Source organism: Carassius gibelio, chromosome A1, assembly GCF_023724105.1.
Source record: "Carassius gibelio isolate Cgi1373 ecotype wild population from Czech Republic chromosome A1, carGib1.2-hapl.c, whole genome shotgun sequence".
In the NCBI taxonomy this organism is placed as follows: Eukaryota; Metazoa; Chordata; class Actinopteri; order Cypriniformes; family Cyprinidae; genus Carassius; species Carassius gibelio.
This window is the reverse complement of record NC_068371.1, coordinates 29,017,741-29,041,141: the sequence shown is the minus strand read 5'-3', so window position 1 is coordinate 29,041,141 and position 23,401 is coordinate 29,017,741. Positions and strand designations below refer to the sequence as shown.

The following is a 23,401-nucleotide window of genomic DNA, read 5'->3' as shown; positions in this document are numbered from 1 at the left end:
CTAATGTGCCTTCCAGTGACCTCCCTCACTTTGTTTCTCTAGCTGCGCTCTCACAATTCATCGCTAATGACTGCACATTTCTCCTCTTTTATAACAATTGTTTTTCTCTGGAAGTGGACAGAAGTCATTTTATCGGTTTCACCAGAACAGTACCTTTTTTATATATGCCACTTGTATATTGTTACAAAATAATATAAAACATAATAATAATCTGTTTCTTATAAATGCTGTTCTTCTGAACTTTCTATTCATGCTGTATCACAATTTACACAAAAACATTAAGTAGGACTGTTTTAAACATTACAATAATTGTGGATCCTGAAAATTTTGCTTTGAATCACCGGAATAATTAGCATTTTATAGAATGTTGAAATAGAAACCAATTGTTTTAAAATGTAATATATTACGCATTGATATTTTTATTGTATTTTTGACCAACTAAAAGCCACCTTGGTGAGCATAAGATACCTCTTTCAAGAGGAATAAAAAACACCAAAATGCAAAAAAAAAAAAAAAAAAAAAAAAAAAGTATATATATATATATATATATAAATTGTTTCGGTGTTTGTACCATTATATTAGTTATTTGTACTATTACAATAACTATTGTCAAAATCGTTAAACAAAAATTACAATTATATTCACATTAAAAAGCCTTTATTAAAAGCCTATAAATTAAATAAAACCCACACCATTTTGATCAATACTTTATTTTATTTTTTTATCTATGATTGAAAGGTTACTTCAGCAAATTACATAATGTTTTTACAAATACTGTAAGAAAATCAAAACACAATAACAGGGACTGGTTTCATTTAATAAATACGATCGCACCAAACAGAAACAATTCCACATAAGCACAGAGTTGAGGTCAAAGAAAGATAAAAAATAAAGAAACAAAACATTACACACCTACAAGTTTTTATGTATTTATATATATATATATTTATATATTTATAAAATCTTTACAGTAATAAAACTTGTCTTCTACAAAAATAATCTTCCTTACTTTTAAGAGAGAAGTGGCAGCGCTGGACTTCGATTTCCTGGCTGCCACAGTTTGTCCGTTCAAAGCTCATAAAGTGTCTTGTTTTGTAGCCAGTGGTTTAACAAAAGCTCTGTCTTCAGTCTAAACATACAACTCAACTTAATAATTCAAATGTATTTCTCTCCAGCCGCCTGGTTTGAAGTAATGTCATTTCAGGTCTGAATGTTCAGACATTGATTTCTGTAGAAACAATTTAATGATATTGCCATTGTTCCTTTTATAGCCCCTTCTTCCAACCTGTAATCCATCCTCTCATATTCTATAGACAGTATCAAACCTCAGCGTGTGATATTATGAAAATATAATCTGTACTGTGATTGTGTCAAGTCCATAGTGAAATGTCTCAGTATGAACATCCTCTACTGCAGTGACATGATATTTATACACAGTGTACAAAAGGTAAGGTACAATGACAATTTAAACAGAATTAGCCATTAAAATTTTCCTTTTAGACATGCTGTTTTCAATATCCTGACAATTCTGTAGTAAAAATGATCTCCAGTTACATTCATTGGTGCATGAGAATAGAAAGACTAACAATAGCTATAATAGAACCTTGATATTCAAATGAGAACATATTGAAAGAAGAGCAAAATTGAGAAGCAAATAGTTCATAGATAGAACTATATAAAAAAGAATATCAATATTGAGTGTGACATAAAGGTGAACGAGGAGCAGGATCTCATCCATGAGTGTAACAGCACCATTGTAATAAACAGGAGGACATGCAAAAAAGGGTCCCTATTGTACTATTGTATTGTTATTGTACTACAATATAATGGTGTCCAATTAGTTAATTTTAAACCAGTTAGTCTATTTCAAACATGGCTTGTGCCAACAATGTGTTTTGTGCTGTAAATTGTAGCCAATTTTGGAGTGGCTGAAACCAGTTGTATACATACAATTAGTTATTGAATAGTAGCTCTGTTCTAGTGGATGAAGGTATGTATACTGCCTTCCATACGTGACACATGATTCGTTAGTATTCGTCAATTCATCAACTTATCATAGCTTCCCTGTGATTTTACACTGATCGTACGTAAAAAAAAAAAAAAAAAAAAAAAAAAAACAAGTCTTATATATTTAAATATGTACTTACATATTCATACATTCATTTCCGTCACCATGTACAGTTAACTTTTGGTACGTCATGACTGAATTTAAATGCACAAAAAAGAACAAATAAACAAGCAAAAGGAAAGCATAAATCATGTAACTCTCTGTGAATGCACATAAATTATTCCATACAAAACAAAACAAAAAATAATTCTGAAACACCAGACACAGTACAGGATAATCATCTTATGCTTGGCCATAATGTCTCAAATCAGTTTACGCAGCATAACTTGACACTATGTATCTGTAAACCAACAGTCAGTTATTTCTACATAGATACACAAAGATTTTATTTTACTAAGAAAAAATAATTTGCTATTGCAGAGAAGTAAAATAAGATAAACAAGCTTCAACATTAACCCTGTAAAGGCATGAAACTCATAAAATTAGTGGTAAAATCTACATTTCTGTGTTAAAGTACAGATGTGCTAGATATAGATAAACCCAAGAAATGTTTCATTTTACAATATTCATTAAATATTTTACATTTTATTATTAAAACACTTAAAAAATGTCACATATCCATGTTTTACGCTCATGAATACTGTACTGCCACTGTTTGCAAGAAAAATAAACAGACAGGTAACCAAGTATAATTGTCTTTTTTTTTCTAACCTTCATGCTGGATTTTCGCTCAGAGTTTGTACACACTGGCATCTTTATAAACGAACAGCATCAAAAATGTTTTTTTTTTTTTTTTTTTTTTTTTTTTTTGAATGCACAGATGTATAAAAAAGCTGTACAAAGTTTGTTCTAGTATTTACAGAGCACAGTAAAGTTAATGTCCAACATGCACGAGTACTGAATAAAGCTTGAAACCTTTGTGTCCGCATGACCAAAGTCCTTGACATGGCGGAGGCTAGAGTTCAAACGTCGATGTATGTAGGAAGATCTGATGAGAATTTGACACGTGGATGAGGACTGATGCATTCTGGGAAATACAGAGGGACACAATCACAATAAAAAAACTAAATCGATAAAATGTCTGTCAATATACATGACAATAAAAAGTAAATTAAATGTTGAAAATAAATTATTTTATTATTTTATAAGTATCATTATTATGGTTTTAATGATTTATATATGTTCATGTATGCATATAATAAATGCAATTCAAATTTTGTTTTGAAATTTAGAATTTTATTTTATTTACATACACACTATGTAATAAATGTACAATATACACAATTCCAATATTTATATAATTATGTATTCTACATCTTTTAAATTAATTTGTTTTATATTAGTCTGTGTGTGTGTGTGTATTACATAATTAAATATATTTGTTTTATATAATAATATTTTTAGTTATATTAAAAGTATTTTTAAACATTTTATATTTAGCACTTTACTAATCATATATTTTATAACACATAGTAAGTTATATAATAAATTAAGTCTGATTCAAAGGGGTATCAAAAGGCTGAATCCTGACTGGACGAGAGGAGGAGCTGGGGATGGAGAAGGTTAATTGGCTATTGAGCCAACATGAAAGCTGCTGATAATACCGAAGGAACTTATATATGGAATGATGTGATTGGTGATGTGATACTGAAAATCTCAATGCCTCAAGCAACAAGCATGTTGCCCTTACCCAATTTACCCAAACGAGTATGTTGCCAAAACTTCCATAAGCCATAGTAACAAGCATGTTGTCCTTAACCAGATGACCTAATGCGTATGTTGCCAATACCCGAAAAGCTTATGCAACAACATGTTCTTAATAACAACCAGATAGCCTTTAGACAAGCATGTTTCCAACAGAAAACAGATGGCCTTAAGAACAAGCGAGTTCCAAAAGCAACCAGACAGTTCTGGAACAAGCATGTTTCCATTACTCGAAGAGAATCAACATTGAACCAACCTCACCGAACAACGCCTGCTTACCATTTTCTCCCTGGAGCTGCACCACAACTGATTCCGATTCCGCCTGCACCATGATTGTTATTTCCTCTCTATCACCACAAAGCTGCCTGAATTTGTGCTGTTTACTGCTATATAAATAAAGTCGAAGTTAAAACACAGCATGTTGCCAATGACAATAGATAATAACACGTATTGCCAATATGATCGCATAAGCCTATCAAAAGCATTTTAGCAACAAGCATGTTGCCAATAACCTGAAAGCATTAAAAAGGAACTTAGCTTAGCTTCGTGAAGACATTCAGAGATGAACGGAGAGTGAAACATATCCAGTTGTGACGTGGATGCTTGATCTCTTGATATCCTTCTTCATGCAGGGAGTTCAGATCCCATCTGAACTTGTTAGTGAGTCAGTCACATAGTGTTACTCATGGAGTCAATGTCAATAACACAGTGATGTGAGAAGCAATGCTAGCTCAGTTACTTCCAAATCAGGCAGCTTAAGATTAATGCAGCGAATTCGCAAGTTCAAGTTCACAAACTTGAATCAGAGGTGAAGTCCATAAGGGGAACAAATTGATCTCGCTAAATTCCTGATTGCACAATTCCTAGTAAGATGGTGGGGTTTGCCTGCTGAATTTGCCATTAGCTATTTAGCAAAATTGAAAGCTACTGAAGTACCATATATATTGATGATCCATATCCCTATAGGTTGACGTGGATCAGCTGAGAGTCAGATAATGTGTACTTGACTGACGTGACCGGACAGAACTAATGCTATGCTTGATATCTATATCATGTAGGTATACTTTCTTACTGTTGTTTCTTCTTCATTCTTTCCAAATGTCAAACAACCTCATATGTGAGTGTAAGTGATTCACACAGCAGCCTAGAAAGCTGAAATAAATCATGACATTTGCTGTTCCGCTGATTTATTATAGGAATGACCAGGGGACAATACGTCGAGATACCAGGGCTTTTCCCTGCAATCAACAAGACTCTTTATACCAACAAAAACTGCTGAGGCCATTTATATGAAGTTGGCTAACACGGCATGACTGAGCCGAGTAACAGTGAAAGTGTGTCTGCTGTTCCCAAGCAGTGTTCAATGGAGAAGTATCAGAAATGGGTGCCGAGGGCCTGTATCATACTGTGTGGTACTCACCGATGGTCTGGGTGTTGGGCTCTGTGTCCAGAGGTTCCAGTGATGTGAGCAGCTCTCTCTGAGAGCTGAAGCTGGGTGTGCTGTCAGTGGGTGAAACTGGACTCTGGATCATTTCTTGCTCTTTTTCGTCCTGCATCGCTGCATAGATGTGGAGGCCTGGGATCTTCCTTGAGGAAAGATTTACAATGAGACATGGGCAAACAAAGCTTGATGCTATAACATATGCTTGGGGTAATCAGCCAGAGGAAGGGGAAAAAAATCTATATTATCAAGTGGTAAGCAAACATAACTTTATTGGACAAGTGTCCATCTTCAACTTTTAGAAAATAATTGTTATAAGTTAAGAATTTAACTTAATCATTTAAATATTTAAAATATCTTTCAAAAGTTTGGGGTTCAGTAGATTTTTTTCTTTCTTTTTTTTATCAAATTAATTATATTTATTAATTCAAATTACAATTAATTTTAACCTTCTAATCATCAAATAATCCTGAGAAAATGTTTCACAGTACAATGTTTTCACTGTAAATTTAGCAGCACAGCTATTTTCAAAATGTTTTAATAAGAAGAAATGTTTCTTGAGCACAAAATTATAGTATTATAATGATTTCTGAAGGATCATGTGACACTGACTTGAGTAATGATGCTGAAAATTCAGCTTTACTGCCACAAAAATAGCTTAATAACAATTATTATAAAAATAGAAAAGTTGATATATATATATATATATAACAGTTTTAACTGTTTTACTGTATTTTTTATCAAATAAATGCAGTCTTGGTGAAGACAAAAGATTTTAAAATACATATTTTTTAAATCTTACTAAGTCAAAGCTTTTGAACAGTAGTTTAAATATATAAGTACTATACAAAATTTTTCATAGCTACTTGCATAAAACCAAAATTAATTTTTTCTTGACCTAGTTAAGACAAACACACTGGTATTAAGTGGTCACCAACTTATCTTTCAGCAAGGACTACTAGCCAAATGTTACCTAATTAATATTCATGCGCTTCCGCCTTTTTTCTGAACATTGATGGCTCTAACATTATCAGCTTTGCAGTTCACATCATTCTGGTCATTTATCACAGGAAGTGTGTGTTTATAGTTTGTGAGTGTGGTACTATCCATTTATAAGCCGAGGTCTGGGATCTGCCTCAGGTAAAAGTTGTTAAAAAGACATGGGGATAAAAAAAAAAAGACCTCTGTGTGAAAAGTCTCACTTAGGGGTTGTGAAATCAAGGCCTCCCTTTAGAGAGGTGATTTTATCCATCTTGGTCTACATCATTACGGAGGGAGAAAGTCACATAAGCAAAAACCAGAAGAGAGCTTTAACACAGCATTGCCTAAGAGGATTCAAAAGCAAATGTATTGTGCTAAATACAACTGGAGAGGGATTTAGAAAGAAGAAAACACAACACAAATGGACAGCTCATTAAGATGTGATCTAATACCCAGTTCACAAAAAGAAACAGAAATTCTGTTACCATTTACTCACTCTCATGTTGCTCTAAACCCATTTACTTCTATGTGTTTGGCAGAAGCTTTTCTTCAGAGCTTACTGTACTGCAACTGCAATTAGACCTCATGGAAGATGAGCTTCAAAAGTGATGCAAATGCATTATAAAAGTAGTCCATACCATGTTTACTCTATATTTAGGCCATAATTCACTTATATTCAGAGTTTACAACAGGATCAGTATGATTCACTAACAAAAATTAGACTCGTTTTGTGAACTGATTCACCAAAAAGAAGAGTTTTTCCATCATTAATTTTGTGCAAACTAACTTTTTAACAGGAAGTTCCTCATATTTTTCAAAGAAGTGAAATGTTGCAGGCTATAGTGTCACAGAATGCCCCAGACTTATGTATTAAAGCATCAGAAAATTCTCGCCACTTCTATAGTCTCCCTCTCCTGTCTCCAGATCTTGTCTTGCTGACCTCTCGTGCCCTTTTCTCTCAGTCCAATGACAGAAACGGTGCAATCATTTAACATTTCATAAAGGTCAACTTGAAAAACTCAAAGGGCTAAATATTGATAATGTCTGTGCACTGACTGACATTTCTCATTTGTTATGGGCGCTTAGACACAAGTGAAGGGGGTTCTGCAATAGCAAAAGGGTGAATCACCACTCGACATGTGAGCTAAACTGAGCCACGACACCTAAATTTAGAGATCTAAGAGAATGAGAATGATTTAGCCTCACTTGAGTCTTTATACACACACACATAAATATATGTATATATATGTATATATATATATAAGTCAATCATCAGTCAATCCATTGTGGTTAGGTAGGTTTTATATAGTAACAATACAAAGTCTTGACTACTTTATAAATAACTTGTAATCTTCCGGGCTTCCCCAGACACTTTTGCCACTAGACATTTAACCAATTTAGAAAGCTAACCATATTTTGACTGCTATGCAATATATGCATTATTATCCAGGTTGAAGTTTTGAAAATGGATAGCAATACCTTTTGAATTTATAGATGAGGAACACAGCTAAACCCACCACCACCACAGACAGGAGCATGAGCATAGCTGAGCCACTGTGATTCTCGCTTGTGTCCACTAGAGGCGCTAGACACAGAGGGAAATAAGAGACAACAGTTGTTAGTGCACAGTCTGGCATGTCTCCAACCCTTCTTTTAATAAACAGTCACAAATCTCCTTAATCATAAGAATCCCTTTATAGTAAAGAGTTCATTATACAACCAATGTCATATAGGACTCTCTTCTCTCATTCGTATCTAGAACAATAGTCTTTGATTCTAGTTCATTACCTGCTGATAAATGGGCAGCGTATACTGTGATCTGGACTCCTGGTCTGAGTGTGAACTGAACCAGATTCTGATTCAGAGCACTGAGAACCAGTTCTGAGAGCTGAAAGCAAAAAAAATCACATGATCATATTCATGTATTCATACCACACTGGATAAGAAAACGATGCTTTATATATGATACATCCAAAATCTGTGATTAAGTTAGACAGTCACATAGATACTGAGTCCCAGAGGTATTTGATTTCCCTGTTTCTGAGCCGGTTGAGTCCTGATGCATTGTACTGTTGGCTGAGGTGGGCTCGTGATGTTATTTGTCGTACATGAGCCTGAACCACACTGAGAAGACATTTCAGCATCAATCAACTCTATCACCTTCACTCACAAATATAGATAGATGACATAGAAGGGATCTCATTTAGGCCTAACATCTCTCTCCTCTAGCTCAAACACACGCAGAGCCCTTGACTGTCAGGCTCTTTTATTTATGCATAAATCTCAAAAGCAGATTAAAAGCAGTTATTTCCCTCCCAACATAACAAACTATTTGTTTGTGCCTGTGCTTGATTAGGACATCAGGGTTTAAGGGTCAATCTAACAGGAGCTTAATTTTTAAAGTAGGTTTTTATTATTGTTATTATTATTATTATCATCAACAATGTATTAATAAATGGCACTGCAAGAGCTCATGCTAAATTTATACAATTTAATATGGGTTGAGGTAAAATTACACCTTCAGAAAGCTGACATGGTTTACAGTCACAGAATTTACAGTTTTTGACATTACAATTTGACATTAATGCTGAAGTCATAAAACTGCAATGTGCTTCTCAAAAAAATAAAATTGAACGCCTACATTTTCTTTTCCATTATTTATTGTTTTTCATAGAACTGTCAGGATTTAAAGATCATTGCCTGCTGACTAAGACAGCCAAAAATATTAATAATAACAATAATAATAACAATAATAGTTGCTGTTTTGTATATATGGATTACTTTATTAATGAAAAATTTATTAATATTATTATTATTTAATTTTTTTTTTTTTACATAAGCGTTTATTTTATTTTTATTTTTTTCATAAACATTTCTTAAGCTTAATCTTGGGCATCAGATCTGAGTTCAGTGATGATGGTGCTAAACCTCTCACAAAATAACAAGGAATCCTTTCTTTCGCTCTTTCTACCCAAGCTTCATTAAATCTGTCTCATATACTAAATGACTCCTGACTTATTTCTTCTGTGCTCCTTTATTTCTCCGCCGCTCTCACCTTCTGTCTCACTCTGTCCTTATTTCTCACCCTTTTAAAATGAGATGATACCGTGAATAATTACTGTCTTTATGAATTGTACCAGGGTCAGTCAGTCTATTATACTTTTTTAATAAGGCTATCTACACATTATACTTTGAACATCCCACCGTTGAACAGAGATTTATAAGTATCTGCAGTGAAAGATCCATTGAAGATTCAAGGTAGGTTTGGGCGAGAAAAAAAAAAAAAGCTAAAAAACCTAAAAAGGTGCTGCTTCAGCACCCATGCATGGACCTCCACAAAGTGCAGATATCCCCCTATCATCTGTGATATAATATCTAATAGAAAATGGAGAACTGAATGATCTAGTGGATGGATTACTAATGACCTGCTCTATAGTCTGTATGGTGAGAAATCACTCTGCATGGAGGATATGAGGCAACTTCTCATTTTCGATAATGGCTGTTCTCTGGAATGGCTAAATCCACTGCAGTATGGCCAGAATTAGCCATGACCTAACAATTCACCCCACTACCTCACAAGTGAGTTATAAGAAATGTATCAAATTAAGCTTTGTGCTTGTCTTATTACATTTCAAGAGAAAATTAAAGATCTTCTAAACAAGAAAAATCTGCGTGGACTAGTAAAAACAGGTTTTTGTCAAGAGTTAAACAGGCCAACATTGACATCTGCTGGAGACCATAAGAAACTCTTGTCAAAACCCACCATCCTTTTGTATTTGAAAGGAATTTGAAAATAGCATTTGGATATCTGAGCCTTTTCTCCTTGAATAAGAGACACAAGTAAAGCCAAACATCAATTATAGCTGAGTGTAGCACAAATGAGATTGAAAACCAACATGCATAATGAAAGATGAGGGTTCTGTCCAGCACCTGGTCTAAATGGGTAGCGGTTTTGTCTGGTTTCCCTTCTGTTAGCTGTTTGTCTGGTAACAAAAAGAACTCGGCCGCTGTTGGCAGTCCAGGCAACACAGTGACCAACAGCTGGTCTGAATTCACTCCTGTCGCCTGAAGAACAGGAAACAGTGCATTAGTGATACTAACAACCAATAAACAGGAGTAGAGGAATACAAGGAGAAAGGGAGACAAATATAATGCTCTTTTGAGATTTACTGATTTTTTTTTTAAATGTAATTATTATAATTATTCAGACATTAATACTGTTATTCAGCAAGGATGCATTGAGTTGATAAGTGATAGTAAATATAATGTTACAAAAGGTCTCAAATAAGTTCTTTTGATCATTTTATTCATCAAAGAATCCTGAAAAAAAAAAAAAAAATCATATCACAAAATATTAACTCGGAGAACAATTTAACATTACATCAAATGATAAATGTTTCAAATCAGCATACTGTATAAGAATGCTTTCTGAAAGATCGTGTGACACTATTAAAAATTATTTGTATCACAGGACTAAATGTGCATTCTATTAAAATATAAAACAGTTATTTTAAATAGTTATATTTCATAATTTTGTAATGCATTTTCTAATAAATGCAGAAAAATAGGCTTCTTTACTTTGTTTTTGAGCCATTCATCTGTATGTAAAAAATTCAAATAATACAATAAAATAATACAATAAAATAAAATATATTGTTTACTGTTTTGTGAATACTCATAATTAAACAGTCCATTACAGCTGCCATTCATTTAAGTTTAAAAATGAACATGTCTGCATCATTTACTCCCTCGTGTCTTCTCGACAGGTTGAACCAGATTTGACATCATGGCACACATCATTGGTTCTCACTCTTGCAACAAATCGGTTTTTCTGTATTTTCCCTTTTGTGTTCCACAGTTCCAACATGGTTTGTAATGAAATGAGGGTGAGTAAATAAAGACATCATCTTTTATGTTTGGGTGAACTATGCCTTTCAGACTGAATACGAATGAATAACATTCTCCATGGTTCGTGTTAGAAGGTCACACCGTCCACCTCGTTCCTGTCCATATGCCCAGTGCAGAACTCATTACACACATTACCACTAACCAACTAGAGCAGAACACGCATATGGCTCACATGAGAACCGTTATTCTCAAGTGTCATCTACCATAAACATCTATAAAGAAAGTCCGGATGCTCAGTTATAACGGCCTCTTGAAAATGCCACGGGTGAAGTGCAGAAGAACACTGATGATTATTTCAGTCTGTCGTGCCATATGTTTGAATATTCGTGAAGCTTTTCCTGTCACATTGGTGTTTTCCTTCCATCGGTGATCGCGAATCTGGAAGCCAATTTCACAAGTGTGTCAGCTCGAGTTCTTCAAGCAAAGTGGTGCGTGAAAAAGCCAACAAAACTCCTGACTATTCTTGTTGTATTTGTAAACTTTTTATTTATGGAGTGTGTATGTGTGTGTGTGTGTGTGTGTGTGTGTGTGTGTGTGTATATACTGTATACATATATTTTTTTTATGCTGAACATTCCCTCTTGACAGGTTTACTTGAATTGGCTCAAGTAGATCTTTAAATGAAGATTCTCTGAAAGGTTTTTGTTTTAACGGCATTACTATTCTATCTTATTTTCTTTATCCTATGTCAGGTCAGATCAGATGATGAGTATTCTTGTACACACTCATTCATTTAAACCTTGTGCAAAGAGCACTAACAGGCATTGGAGAAAGTTTAAGTGTAAAGAGAAATATCAGTTTATTTATTCTTGTGTACTTGACTATCATTATGAATAAACAGGCTGTAGTTACATTCTCCAAGGAAAATAACAACTTTAATATGTAAATATGTAAATATTAAATATTAATACCATGACTTAGGTGCCCTTGAGCAAGGCATCGAACCCCCAACTGCTCCCCGGGCGCCGCAGCATAAATGGCTGCCCACTGCTCCGGGTGTGTGTTCACAGTGTGTGTGTGTGTGTTCACTGCTCTGTGTGTGTGCACTTCGGATGGGTTAAATGCAGCGCACAAATTCTGAGTATGGGTCACCATACTTGGCTGAATGTCACGTCACTTTCACTTTCACTTTCACTATGTACAGTATATCTGCTTAAACCTTATGTTAGCACTTGACTACCATATAAATGACCTCAAAGCAAACATACATGATTGGCTCTTCATGCCTAATTATATTGTATATGCACGCTGAACTCTTTTCTGACACTAAATAGAGCAACAGATTTTCAGCTGTGTGAAAAGTGAAGGGTTTTATCATTATTATTATTTTTTTTAATTATTATTTTTTTTGTAAAATGGTAAATGATTGAACTCACCTGCACCATAGAGGTTTTAATGACTCGACTCACATCAAGCCTCCATTCAGCCACATCAGGGTTGTGATCATCCAGATTAGATGAAAAGGCAAGAAGTTGAGATCTGAAGTATTCTGTAAAAAAAAAAAACATTGTTCTTGAAAGCTGCCCTGCAGTACACCTTTGCTGCAGCATCTGTTTTCAATGTTTTTTCTGTATGATATAGTATTTAAAATGCAATATTAATGCAGTTTCATTTTGAACTTTGACATTTCTGAGGATATCAAAAAAAAAAAAAAAAAAAAAAAAAATATATATATATATATATATATATATATATATATATATATATATATATATATATATATATATATATATATATATATATATATATATATATATATATATATATATATAGTATATATAAAAGAATGAAGCAGCAGTACTGTTTTCAGCATTAATAATAATTACAAATGTTTCTTGAACCGCAAATCCGTTGTTAGAATGATTTCTGAAGGACTATGTGACACTGAAGACTGGAGTAATGATGCTATAAATGCTAATACATTACATTAAAAAAAATCTAATAAAAAAAACAATTATTTGAAACTGTAATACTGTTTTAAAATTTAGTTGTTATTGTATTTTTGGTGAGCATAATACTCAGCGTTGGTGGGTTTAACAGAGTTCATTCAAATTAATAATAATAATAATAATAATAATAATAATAATAATAATAATAATAATAATAATAATAATAATAATAAATGGAAGAATAACATAACATTATTTTTGATTGTATTGTATTTATCAATTGTATATATATTTAAGCATTTTTACCATATCTTGTATTCTTAATTAAAATAGTTAAAGTGCTGATATTTCACAAAGTATCACAAATATACAATGGGGAAAGAATAAAACATTTTGAGAAAGTTTATTGCTAATATATGAAGCTATTTTCAGTAGCTAGCAGTCTGTTTACTTCTTGTATGTAAAACTCACCATGGACAGAGATGGTTTTCCTGTCTTGCAGGATGGTATTCCCAGCGGACACCTGCACAGTGACAACACTGATTCCCTCTCGAGAGAACGTGAACGCCACACTCCCCTCCAGCGTGATCACGGGCTGTGAATACAGCGTAAGAGAGACTCTCTAGAGTATGCATTGACAGCGTAGTTGCAGTGAAGATGCCATCTTTATTTACATGGCACTCTGTGAGGCAAACACACACACACACACACACACACACACACACACACAGAGAGAGAGACTGAGTCATGCACAGGTGTCTAGTGAGTCACACGTGGAGGCTTTACCTCCGAATTGTTCCCAAACCACCAGATATAGGTGACGGTTCCCACTTGGCTTGGCGAGAGAACCACCGTCAGATTGACTTCTTTATTTTTCACAGCAACAAAAGGAGCAGAGAGATGAATAGACTCCAGTTGACCTGCTCTCGGAAAGAGAAAGAAAATAGAAAAGTTAGTTGGTCACATTTAAACCTGCCGTGTTAAAGACAACTGAGAGAACCATATATATATGTTAAGTTTTTAAGAATATGTTAATTTAAGTATAATTTGACTGCTAATATTGTTGTTAACATTAAATTGTTGACAAATCATTGGCTAAATGAAAAAAAAAAAACTTTTCAAATGTTCTTTTAAACTTTTGAAAAGCCTTTTTTTTCTCTTTTGATTTGTTTCTTTTTTATTTTCTTTTTTTTAAATAAAACTTTTTTTTAGCAAAGGCATTAAATTGATCAAAAATCACACAAAACATTGAGCATGTTTTCAATATCAAATGATTCAATCAATCTATCAAACCAACCCCAAACTTTTGAAGGTTCTGGAGCACCAAATCTCTGAAGGATAATGTGAAGGATAACTTGAAATTTCAGCTTTGCCACCACAAGAAATAAACTATATTTTAAAATGAATTAAAATAGAAGCAGTTATTTTTCTTTGAAATAATATTTTACAATACTACTGTTTTTACTGTATTTTTATTCAAATACATGGAGCCTTGGCTTTCAAACAAGTTAAATAAAAGATCCTCCAAACTCTTCTAAACCTTCTAAAAATCGTATCAATCCCAAAGAAAATTGGGGTGGAATGTGGTTATTTTTTACTATAAAAGAACATGCCTTAACAAAGTTAGAGCCCGAACTAAACTTCCTCCTAATGATGCCACCATCTATTCACTCATTCACAAAAACTTCTCCTAGCAACACAGAGCCATCTGCGTGGGAATTTCAGCTCATGCTCCAGAGGCCCTGTTTGCTTTGGCTGGCACGACAGGATTGACAGATTGGGAGCGTTCCGTCTCCCTGATCAATATGTCACTGCAGAGGCATCTGTCTGCCTGAATGTGGCAGTGGGTGGTAAGTTCACTGAGTAGGTGGACATGAGAAAAAGGGCGAACATTTGAATCGAAATGCTTAGTTAATCTCTGTTAGATGCTGATATTTGATGAGCTTCCTCTAGCATGAACACAGACTACAACCACTAACAAAAAGCTACAAAAACTCAAGACCATCTGCTTGTAGAATGTGTTAAAATAACATCTTCCAACATCTCTGCAACATAAGCGGATTGAGTTGTCTGCTCAAAAGTCTGTAAATTATTGGCATTAAGTCTAATTCATATTTTGGCCAAGAACCCCCAACGCAGACAGGAATATGCCTTTTGACCAACATGTGAAATGACCAACAACACAATGTTTTTTTTTTTTTTTTTAACATCAATGGGCAAATGCATCTGAAATAAATTTTCATGACTTCTCAGTCTTAAGAAGCAAAGTAAATTCAATAATTGGCATCAACTACATATTAAACAACAATATTAAACAAGCAAAAAATGTGGTCACTTTTTATCTATGCTACGCATAATATATGCTGCACTTTATAATAAGAAGTCTCAGTAGTTCTAACTACAACTTAACAGTAAACATAACAGTTCTATGATGTTATTCACTTAAAATAAAAGTTCATTAGAGTCATTTGTTAGGAAATCGGTTGGCTTATACTGTTCACACTGTATGGTTCTAATTTACTTAAAAATAGTTTTGTTTCATTGTGCTGTATATTTATGATTCTCTAAATAGAACGGACTCAAAAAGTTTACAAATACAAGTATCCGACTCACCGACTCACGACTGAATCATTAGGGATTTTCTGCCATAAAGAATCAAGATAATTAGAATCAGATATTCCAAATAGTTGTGTAAGAAGACTCCAAAACTTCCTTGAATTACTATTTCAATATTTATTTTTTTATTTTTTTTTATAAACTACTACTCATAATACTTAATAATTTATAGGCAACATACAGTACGAGTAAAATGTAAACCGTTTGTGTCCGATTCACCTAAAAGAACTGTTCGAAAGAGTCATTTGTTTGGAAACTGATTGGACAACACTGTTTGTGCTGAATGGTTTTAATTGACTAAAAATAACTGATTCATAAATGTAAAAAGTTACATAAAATAAAGTCTATCAGTCCTGGATGATATTTTGGCTCCTAAGGACCCTCATCAAAAGTTACTGTCTGCAATAACTAAGAGGGATGATTCCAATCTCGTGGTCCAGTTAGAGGCTATAAGCTTGAAATCTAGATTGCTCAATGCTGAGGGCAATACGGCCAAGGCCAAATGAGATTTTTCTGGTCAATAAAGCATAAATGAGTTCAGAGTGCTCAGACCCAGTGGGTCTTTAAAATACATTAAGGATATTAAATTAGAATATGATATGGCTGTCTGTATTGTGCATATTGTTACTCGCCCTCCAATATCTTGGCTTACATGTAATGTGTAGGAATAGAAGCACAGCTTCCGAGCCCAGACTGTTCTCCGCCGTGGCTGACACTCGGTAGATTCCCACGTTCTTGTAGATGTGTTTAATGCCGTCCTCGATAGAGCTCACGTTGGAGTAGGTGAAAGCGTTTCCATCGCCGAAATCCACAGTTATGCTGGTTTTCGATCCATCCCCCTGTGAAAAAAAAGGGTAACAACATCACTGCGTCTAGCTAAAAAAGACATTCAGGCTGCTGAACAAATGTTCTTTAGTCAGGGAACGTTCTGTAATATTTGAGAATTTTGCCTTTTTTAGGCACTAAGCAAAACTGTTCTTGACTACGATACTGGCAAAGCTCCGTGTACGATTCATTCAGCTGTCAGTTCAGCTGCTTTTGGAGGCTCTCTCCAAGAGCACTTGATCTACCATGGGAAAACATTGCTTTTGTGCAGGCAAGATAATCTGTCATGATTTCTCAAAATCTCAAGCTTACCCAGTTTATGGTGGATGAGGGTTATCTCTGTTCTTCGGAGGTTAGCAGATGGTTACACTTTAGGGACCAATTTTCACTATTAACAATGACTTTCCCCCTTAATAAGCTCGTAATTTGCTGGTTATTAATAATTAATAATGTAGTTGTTTAGATTAGGTATGGGGTAGGCTTAAGAAAAAGGCATCAATGTGTGCTTTGTAAGTATTAATAAACAGCCAATATGCTAGTAATATGCATGCTAATAAGCAACTAGTAGAACTGGTCCTTAAACTAAAGTGTTATAGTAATATACATATTAAATATATAATTGATTATGACCGTAATATTCAGTGAAGGAATTGTCAGAGGAATTAAAACCACTCCTTAGTGTGTGAGTCTTTCTGAACAATTCACAGGAATTCACACTGGTCAAAGTGACTAGTTTTCATCAGTACTCAGTGGGAAAGATGTGTTTTCTTTCTATTATTTTGCAGTTGTTTTATCTGCAAACTCAAATTCCCTAAAATACTGTGTATGTCCTTGTATGTTTGTCACTGAAAAGCAGTTCAGGGAACATTGAATCTTTCTATACCTCCTCCAGGAAGACGAGGAAGGTGACGTTGCTGGCCAGAGTCGCCGTTAGCTTCCCTTCGCTGGTCACTAAGTGGAGGCCGCGAGGGGCCTGGCTGGAGCATAGCTGCCTACGAGCCGTGTACTGCTCCATCACCCCACCGGTGCAGTTATTAGACACCACCTTTCTGTACCTGCACACACACACAGACGCATGACATTCATTCAAATTACACACATTTATAAACCGATTCTGAACTTGTAATAGAAAACGATCAGTTGGCAACACTGAAATCCATTAGTCTGCTTAGCTATAACAGGGAAAACACACACAACATTTAAATGAGTCATACATTACAATCATTTGAGAATACAGATGGCGAACGTGTTTAATTGAAAATCTCAGGAACAAACACATACAAGTTCACTTAGCTTTCTAAATGAGAATAATCACTTTAAATAGACAGATGCATGCGTCACGTGAGACCTCACCCGGTGCTGTTGAGGAACGTGTGTTCTGTAATACAGGTCCGAGACATGGAGGAGGGGAGGAACCAGAATGCCGGGGTACATTTCCCATCAGCCCTTCTCTCGAAGCCATAATCACTGTGAAAAAACATAAACACCCATGAGGTCTCTACTTCTTTACTTTGTGTTAAGTCGGTTTAACACAGTCATCCCAGATCTCACAGCGCTAAGCTGGAATCCTATTGGTATGAAAATGGCCTTTCTTTCATTATAACATTTGTCTTTAGTATCTCGGTCAACTCCCTGATACAACATTAAATAATAATATTTATTTAATCATGTCATTGTATTTATGGTAAAATTAACACTGATATTTGTTAACTGTCAAATATTTACATTGAGATAGTCTTAAGAAATTACAATATGGAAGTCAGAATCTTCCCCGCTATGATTAACATGAAAAACCCTCACCATTATATGGAAATAATTATATTAGTTGTCAGGAATAATATGCATTTAAAGCAAAAGTCTATGTGTCACCCACATTATACTTATTGAAATAGATGAATATATCTTTTTTTTTTTCTTACTGGCAAGTCAAGAAAAGTCTTTAACTAGACATGTTAATCATCGTAATAATGCTCATTACATGCTTTAAAGATTTAGTATTTCTTTGCAGTCATATGATTGTTAATTTCTAACAATTTATAAAAATTGCATAGTAGCCAGAAGTGCTAGCATCACTCTTTCATGTTAACATTTAACAAATAACCAAGAGAGAGAGAGAGAGAGAGAGAGAGATTTGTATTCAATTGCATGAAGATCTTTGTCAGCATGAAAATACTTCCAAAGATAGTTTTGACATCTACATGTTTTATTTATTCATTTATTTTTAGACCTAACCATTAGACAATACAAGGCAAAGCTGTTTGTGCTAACCATGCAACTCAACACCCCAATCAAGAAAACAAATGACAGTAATTATCATGACAAGCTACACAGCTTGTGTTGGTAAACACACAGCTTTACACTCCCTGATTAACAACGTTCACACTTTGTTCTGTACGGCCTCAAGAGGCCTGCAAATTTGGAACTTTCCAGAACGATGACATTAATAACTTTGATAATTCAGGGGAAAATAAGAAGAAAATGAGTGTTAGCAATACAAATGCAGGGTTTAAAGGCAGGGTAGGTAAAACATTTATAAACAACTTTCTTCCAAATTCGTTTAAACTTTCTATATATATCAATGCATAATTAAAATGTAAGTACTCTGATAAAAAGAGTATAAAAATCGAGTGACTCTAGACCGTTTAATCTGTATTAAACACAGCTCATTATTTCCATTCGGGACGAAACATAGGATTGGCTTAGGCGACTGTCACTCTCTCGCAACCATGGCAACCACCCTTTTGCCACACATGACCTGCCCACTTGCGCGCATAAGTTTGATTTGAGGAATTCAAGAGGCACGGATCCTAGGAATACCAAAACAATTGTAGAGAAACAGCAAGCAAAATTCACAGTACCGGCCTATGCAGTTAGTGAAGGCAAACCAGGCAAAAAAAAGGAAGACAGAAACAGTACAAGAAAACGCAATGAACAAAAAGTCTTTGGATAAACAAAGAAATAAAACGTGAGTTAATATCGGCGTGGCTTTCCAGCGATGCGAGAACTGAGGGAACTCAAGGGGCTGAAAAGTGACTCCTTGATGGCTTTATTTCTGCTGGACAGGTAAATCTTTATTTTTGTATTTTGATCATACATATTTTTTTGTTTATTTTTTCATGAAGCATGTGTCATTAGCACACGTAGCTGCATAACTTACATTTTAATTATGTATTGATATATAAATAAAGTTTAAACAAATTTTGAAAAAAAAGTTTTTTTATATATTTTTTACCTACCCTGCCTTTACTTTTTATTTTTAAAGGTTTTTGAATAAAGTCTCTTTTGTTCATCAAGGCTGCATTTGTTTGATACAATAAATAATATTATATCATATTATATTATATTACATTATATTATGTTACATTATGTTATGATATGTTACTTCACTAATTCTATATTATACTAATTATAACTTTTATTTTAGATTTGTATTGAAAAATATAATTTATTTCAGTCATTACTCCAGGCTTCAATGTTACATGATTATTCAAAAATAATTCTAATTTGCTGTTCTGGTGCTTACAAAGCATTTATTACTATTATTAAGGTTGAAACAGCTTATTTCTGGTAGGAGGTGTTATTCCCTGTATACACACACACACACACACATACAGTATATCAGATAATTAAAAAATAACTGTCATCAAAGTTTTAGAATAGAACTTGAATCTTAAAAGAGAAATGTTTATTTGCTTACCACTCAAAGTCCGACTCAGTGCAGTCACATGGCTCGGAAATCGTTGTGACTGAGTAGGTTTTACCCATAACACACCTTGCTATGGGCTTCAGCTTTCGGTAGACTCTTTTGACTCCCATGAGGCAGCGTTCACCCTATAAGGAGGATTTTAACATATACATAAACGCATACACACACACACACACACACACACACATTTTCTACATAAAGTTGGCATATGGTGTTCTCATTCAGGTTTATTTCAGTTCTCACATGAATAATTCATAACTACAAAGCATGTGCCCATCACCCTGAATTTAGAAAAATAAGAGACTGGAAAGAAGACGAGAGAAAACAGGAAAGAGAGAGAGAGAGAAACATCTTTCTACTCATTGTACTTGGTTGTTCCATATTTCATATCTCACATCCAAATTCTGTGGGGTGCATTTTGTCAAAGGTTTCATGGTTCCACACATCTCACTCACATTTCATGTATCTTGGAAGAAATTTTTTTTTTTTTTGTCTAGTTTTTTTTTGTTAACATGCTTCCTTCAAATTAGTGCTCCTATTTTATTTTGGATTTGTGCTCTGTGATCCCTCTGTGAGAGGACACTTGACTCCTGGCATATATATTATTCAAATAGCCTGTACAAATAGCCACGGCAGCGGACCTTCAAAAAGCACGTCAGTGCCAGTTAGAAAGGAATCTCATAAGTTTCAAACAACAGGAAGCAAATGTAGCACACACTTTAGTGCAATCAATCTAAAGTCTCAGGCCTCACTGGAGGGTTTATTATGCTGGAAAGACCAGACAAAGCAGAAAGGTATCTGATCAAGACTGAACTCTCTTCATTTTAAGGCTTGAGAGGCCATATAGAAGTTGAGTTGAGGACATTAATGACATTAAGATGGGGAGATTCGTTTACAGAGGCTGCATGATTGGCACAATGGAGCCCGAGAGAACTTGGAGCAATCCTTCTTTTTTGGGGGGGGGGGGGGGGGGTTGGGGGGTGGTACTACCCTTGTACCTTTACTCAAAGCAAAAAAAAGTTTTTTGTTGTTGGCGACTGTGACACACTTTACAGCTTGCAACCATCTTACCATTAGGTCATGTGTTTTTTTTTTGTTTTTTTTTTTAAGCAGCTTTATAGACTGAGCCGAGAAATTTAAAAATAAAAATAATAAAATATAATATGATAAACAAATATATATATATATATATTTGACTCGTTATCATTCTTTTCTATATATATATATATATATATATAGAAAAGAATGATAACGAGTCAAATTTAATAGAAAATAATATTATAAAAATGTATACTACTACTACTACTAATAATAATGAAATACAAATATAGCATCTTTCCTCTTTAAAGAGACCAACAAACAACAATTTGTGACAAGAATATCCGGCAAATATTCAGATTTATGGATCCAAATGTTAAAATAATCAAATGATTTCTCACCTGGTCATGTAAATCCCACGCCACATAGTCAGACTCGATGCATCTTCTGTTAAAGATAGACCTGAAGTCTATCTTTACCAGCTGCCATTCTGAGCGGTGACTGACGTGACCGAAGATCCTGCAAACAGAGGCACAAAATCAGCCGCTGTATGTCTGGTGAGCAGTGGCATATCCAGAGCGCGGTGACTCTGATGATTAGAAAGATGTAGAGCGGACAGGGAAAGGAAATGCTTAGCAATGTTATCCAAGTCAAACCCCATCAGTGGAAACCTGCGTCAAACTGTCAACAAAAAGTCTGAAACTCACATTGAGAGAGTCTGACACTCAAGAACATTGTGACACTTTTAGGGCCTGTCAGAAAGACTGCAGAAAGTATCTAGGAATATCCTACAAAGGAAAACTTCATGAAATACTTCTCAAAATAATTTAAGGCTGTGCTGGATTCAGGATGATGTAAAATCAGAACTGGCATGACGGTTTTATTGATTCATTTTTTTAAACAGGTGATTTATTAATGGAAGATCTAAAAAAATAAATCATTAATTGCTTTATTTTTATCCCCAAGTATCATTAAGCAAAGCACTGAGTATTTCATACTCACTTTTTTTTTCACAATTACCATTTATTCTTATGAAAGTAAAACATGCAATTGTGACAGAGCTTAAAATAAGAAATCTGTGACAATTATGAACAACAAAGTAGAAACTGTGAGATTTAAAATCATAAATTCAAGATGCAATTACGAGATACAAACTCGCAAATGTTAACAATAAAATTTATTTTAGTTATATAAAGTTTAAATGAATATGCATACACTTAATTTGCTACTATGTTTGGTTTCATAAAACCAGGCATCCATCCATAATGCATTATTTCTCTATATCTTCTTTCCATCTTAATATTCACTTACCAGCCGCTTTATTAGATAGACCTGTTTAGGGTGTAAGTTGGCAAAAACCTGGTACTAGTAAGATGTACCCAATGAAATGGTCAGTGAGTGTACGTATATATTCTCTTTCTAAACATTATTTTACTCAAGCAAGATAAAATAGTACTAATATTTTTATGTTAGTATGTACAGTATGTCTAAAAAAGCTGTTTAGTCCTTTGAGGTTTCCTTTCAGTTTCTTAGGGTCTACAGTGTTCATAACGTAAACTGTATTTTAGCAAGCACCATTTTCCTATTCCAGGACAATCAAAATGTATTACTATTAAATATTCATCATACTTACGTCATTATAAGTGTTTCCTCGCCTGGTTCGCCCAAGACGCCGTCCACGAACAGAGGCGATGAAGTGAAACTGTATTTGTTCCACACCCTCCCCTCATCGAAGCTCAGCCTGCATAGAAACCAGCAGCACACACCTGATTGCATTTCCACACACAGCTGGCAAATAATTCCAACAGTACTTTACGGCACCTTTCCGACATTTAATCTAGATTACTAGACAAAAGTATTACACAGTCTACTGGGTTTAATGAGAATGTTCACACTCCCCGTGATTGTGTGAGCAGCTCGGTGCGATTGCATTGACTCGTCTCTTTACGAACATACACATGGATTATTAGTAATGGTATTGGCGCAGGATTACCAGAGGTGCCTGATGGGAAGAGGGGTGTGTCTAATTGCCACTAAAGCTCCGCCTTGATCCAGATACAGCACACTGTACTCTTCGTCAAATATCTGAAGCAGACAGACATAGTTTAGCGCTTAAACATTTGGAATATATGAGCATGTGTATTTATGTCCAATATGAATAAATACATATAGAAATAAGTTTATTTTTTATTAAATAAATAAATGTATAAATGATGTGCTGTTAA

At 34.4% G+C, this 23,401-nt stretch overlaps 1 protein-coding gene across 2 annotated transcripts in view; it reads right to left on the bottom strand.

The window, feature by feature from the left end:
• Nucleotides 1-694: 694 nt before the first annotated feature.
• LOC128017724 (VPS10 domain-containing receptor SorCS1-like) overlaps nucleotides 695-23,401 on the bottom strand; it is a 144,786-nt gene continuing 122,079 nt past the window's right edge. The window contains exons 13-27 of one of the 2 annotated variants that reach the window (XR_008184517.1): nucleotides 23,170-23,261; nucleotides 22,810-22,917; nucleotides 21,578-21,695; nucleotides 20,130-20,263; nucleotides 17,786-17,899; nucleotides 17,316-17,487; nucleotides 16,260-16,446; nucleotides 13,778-13,911; nucleotides 13,463-13,586; nucleotides 12,479-12,591; nucleotides 10,125-10,259; nucleotides 7,983-8,082; nucleotides 7,674-7,779; nucleotides 5,193-5,355; nucleotides 695-3,095 (exon numbers count right to left, since the gene is read on the bottom strand). Coding sequence is in view for 1 of the 2 variants with exons in the window: in XM_052603188.1 (XP_052459148.1) it covers nucleotides 3,031-3,095; nucleotides 5,193-5,359; nucleotides 7,674-7,779; nucleotides 7,983-8,082; nucleotides 10,125-10,259; nucleotides 12,479-12,591; nucleotides 13,463-13,586; nucleotides 13,778-13,911; nucleotides 16,260-16,446; nucleotides 17,316-17,487; nucleotides 17,786-17,899; nucleotides 20,130-20,263; nucleotides 21,578-21,695; nucleotides 22,810-22,917; nucleotides 23,170-23,261 (1,869 nt within the window). In the remaining variant the exon portion in view is untranslated. Of the gene's footprint in view, nucleotides 3,096-5,192; nucleotides 5,360-7,673; nucleotides 7,780-7,982; nucleotides 8,083-10,124; nucleotides 10,260-12,478; nucleotides 12,592-13,462; nucleotides 13,587-13,777; nucleotides 13,912-16,259; nucleotides 16,447-17,315; nucleotides 17,488-17,785; nucleotides 17,900-20,129; nucleotides 20,264-21,577; nucleotides 21,696-22,809; nucleotides 22,918-23,169; nucleotides 23,262-23,401 lie in introns of both variants that reach the window. The other variant, XM_052603188.1, reaches the window with a different exon arrangement.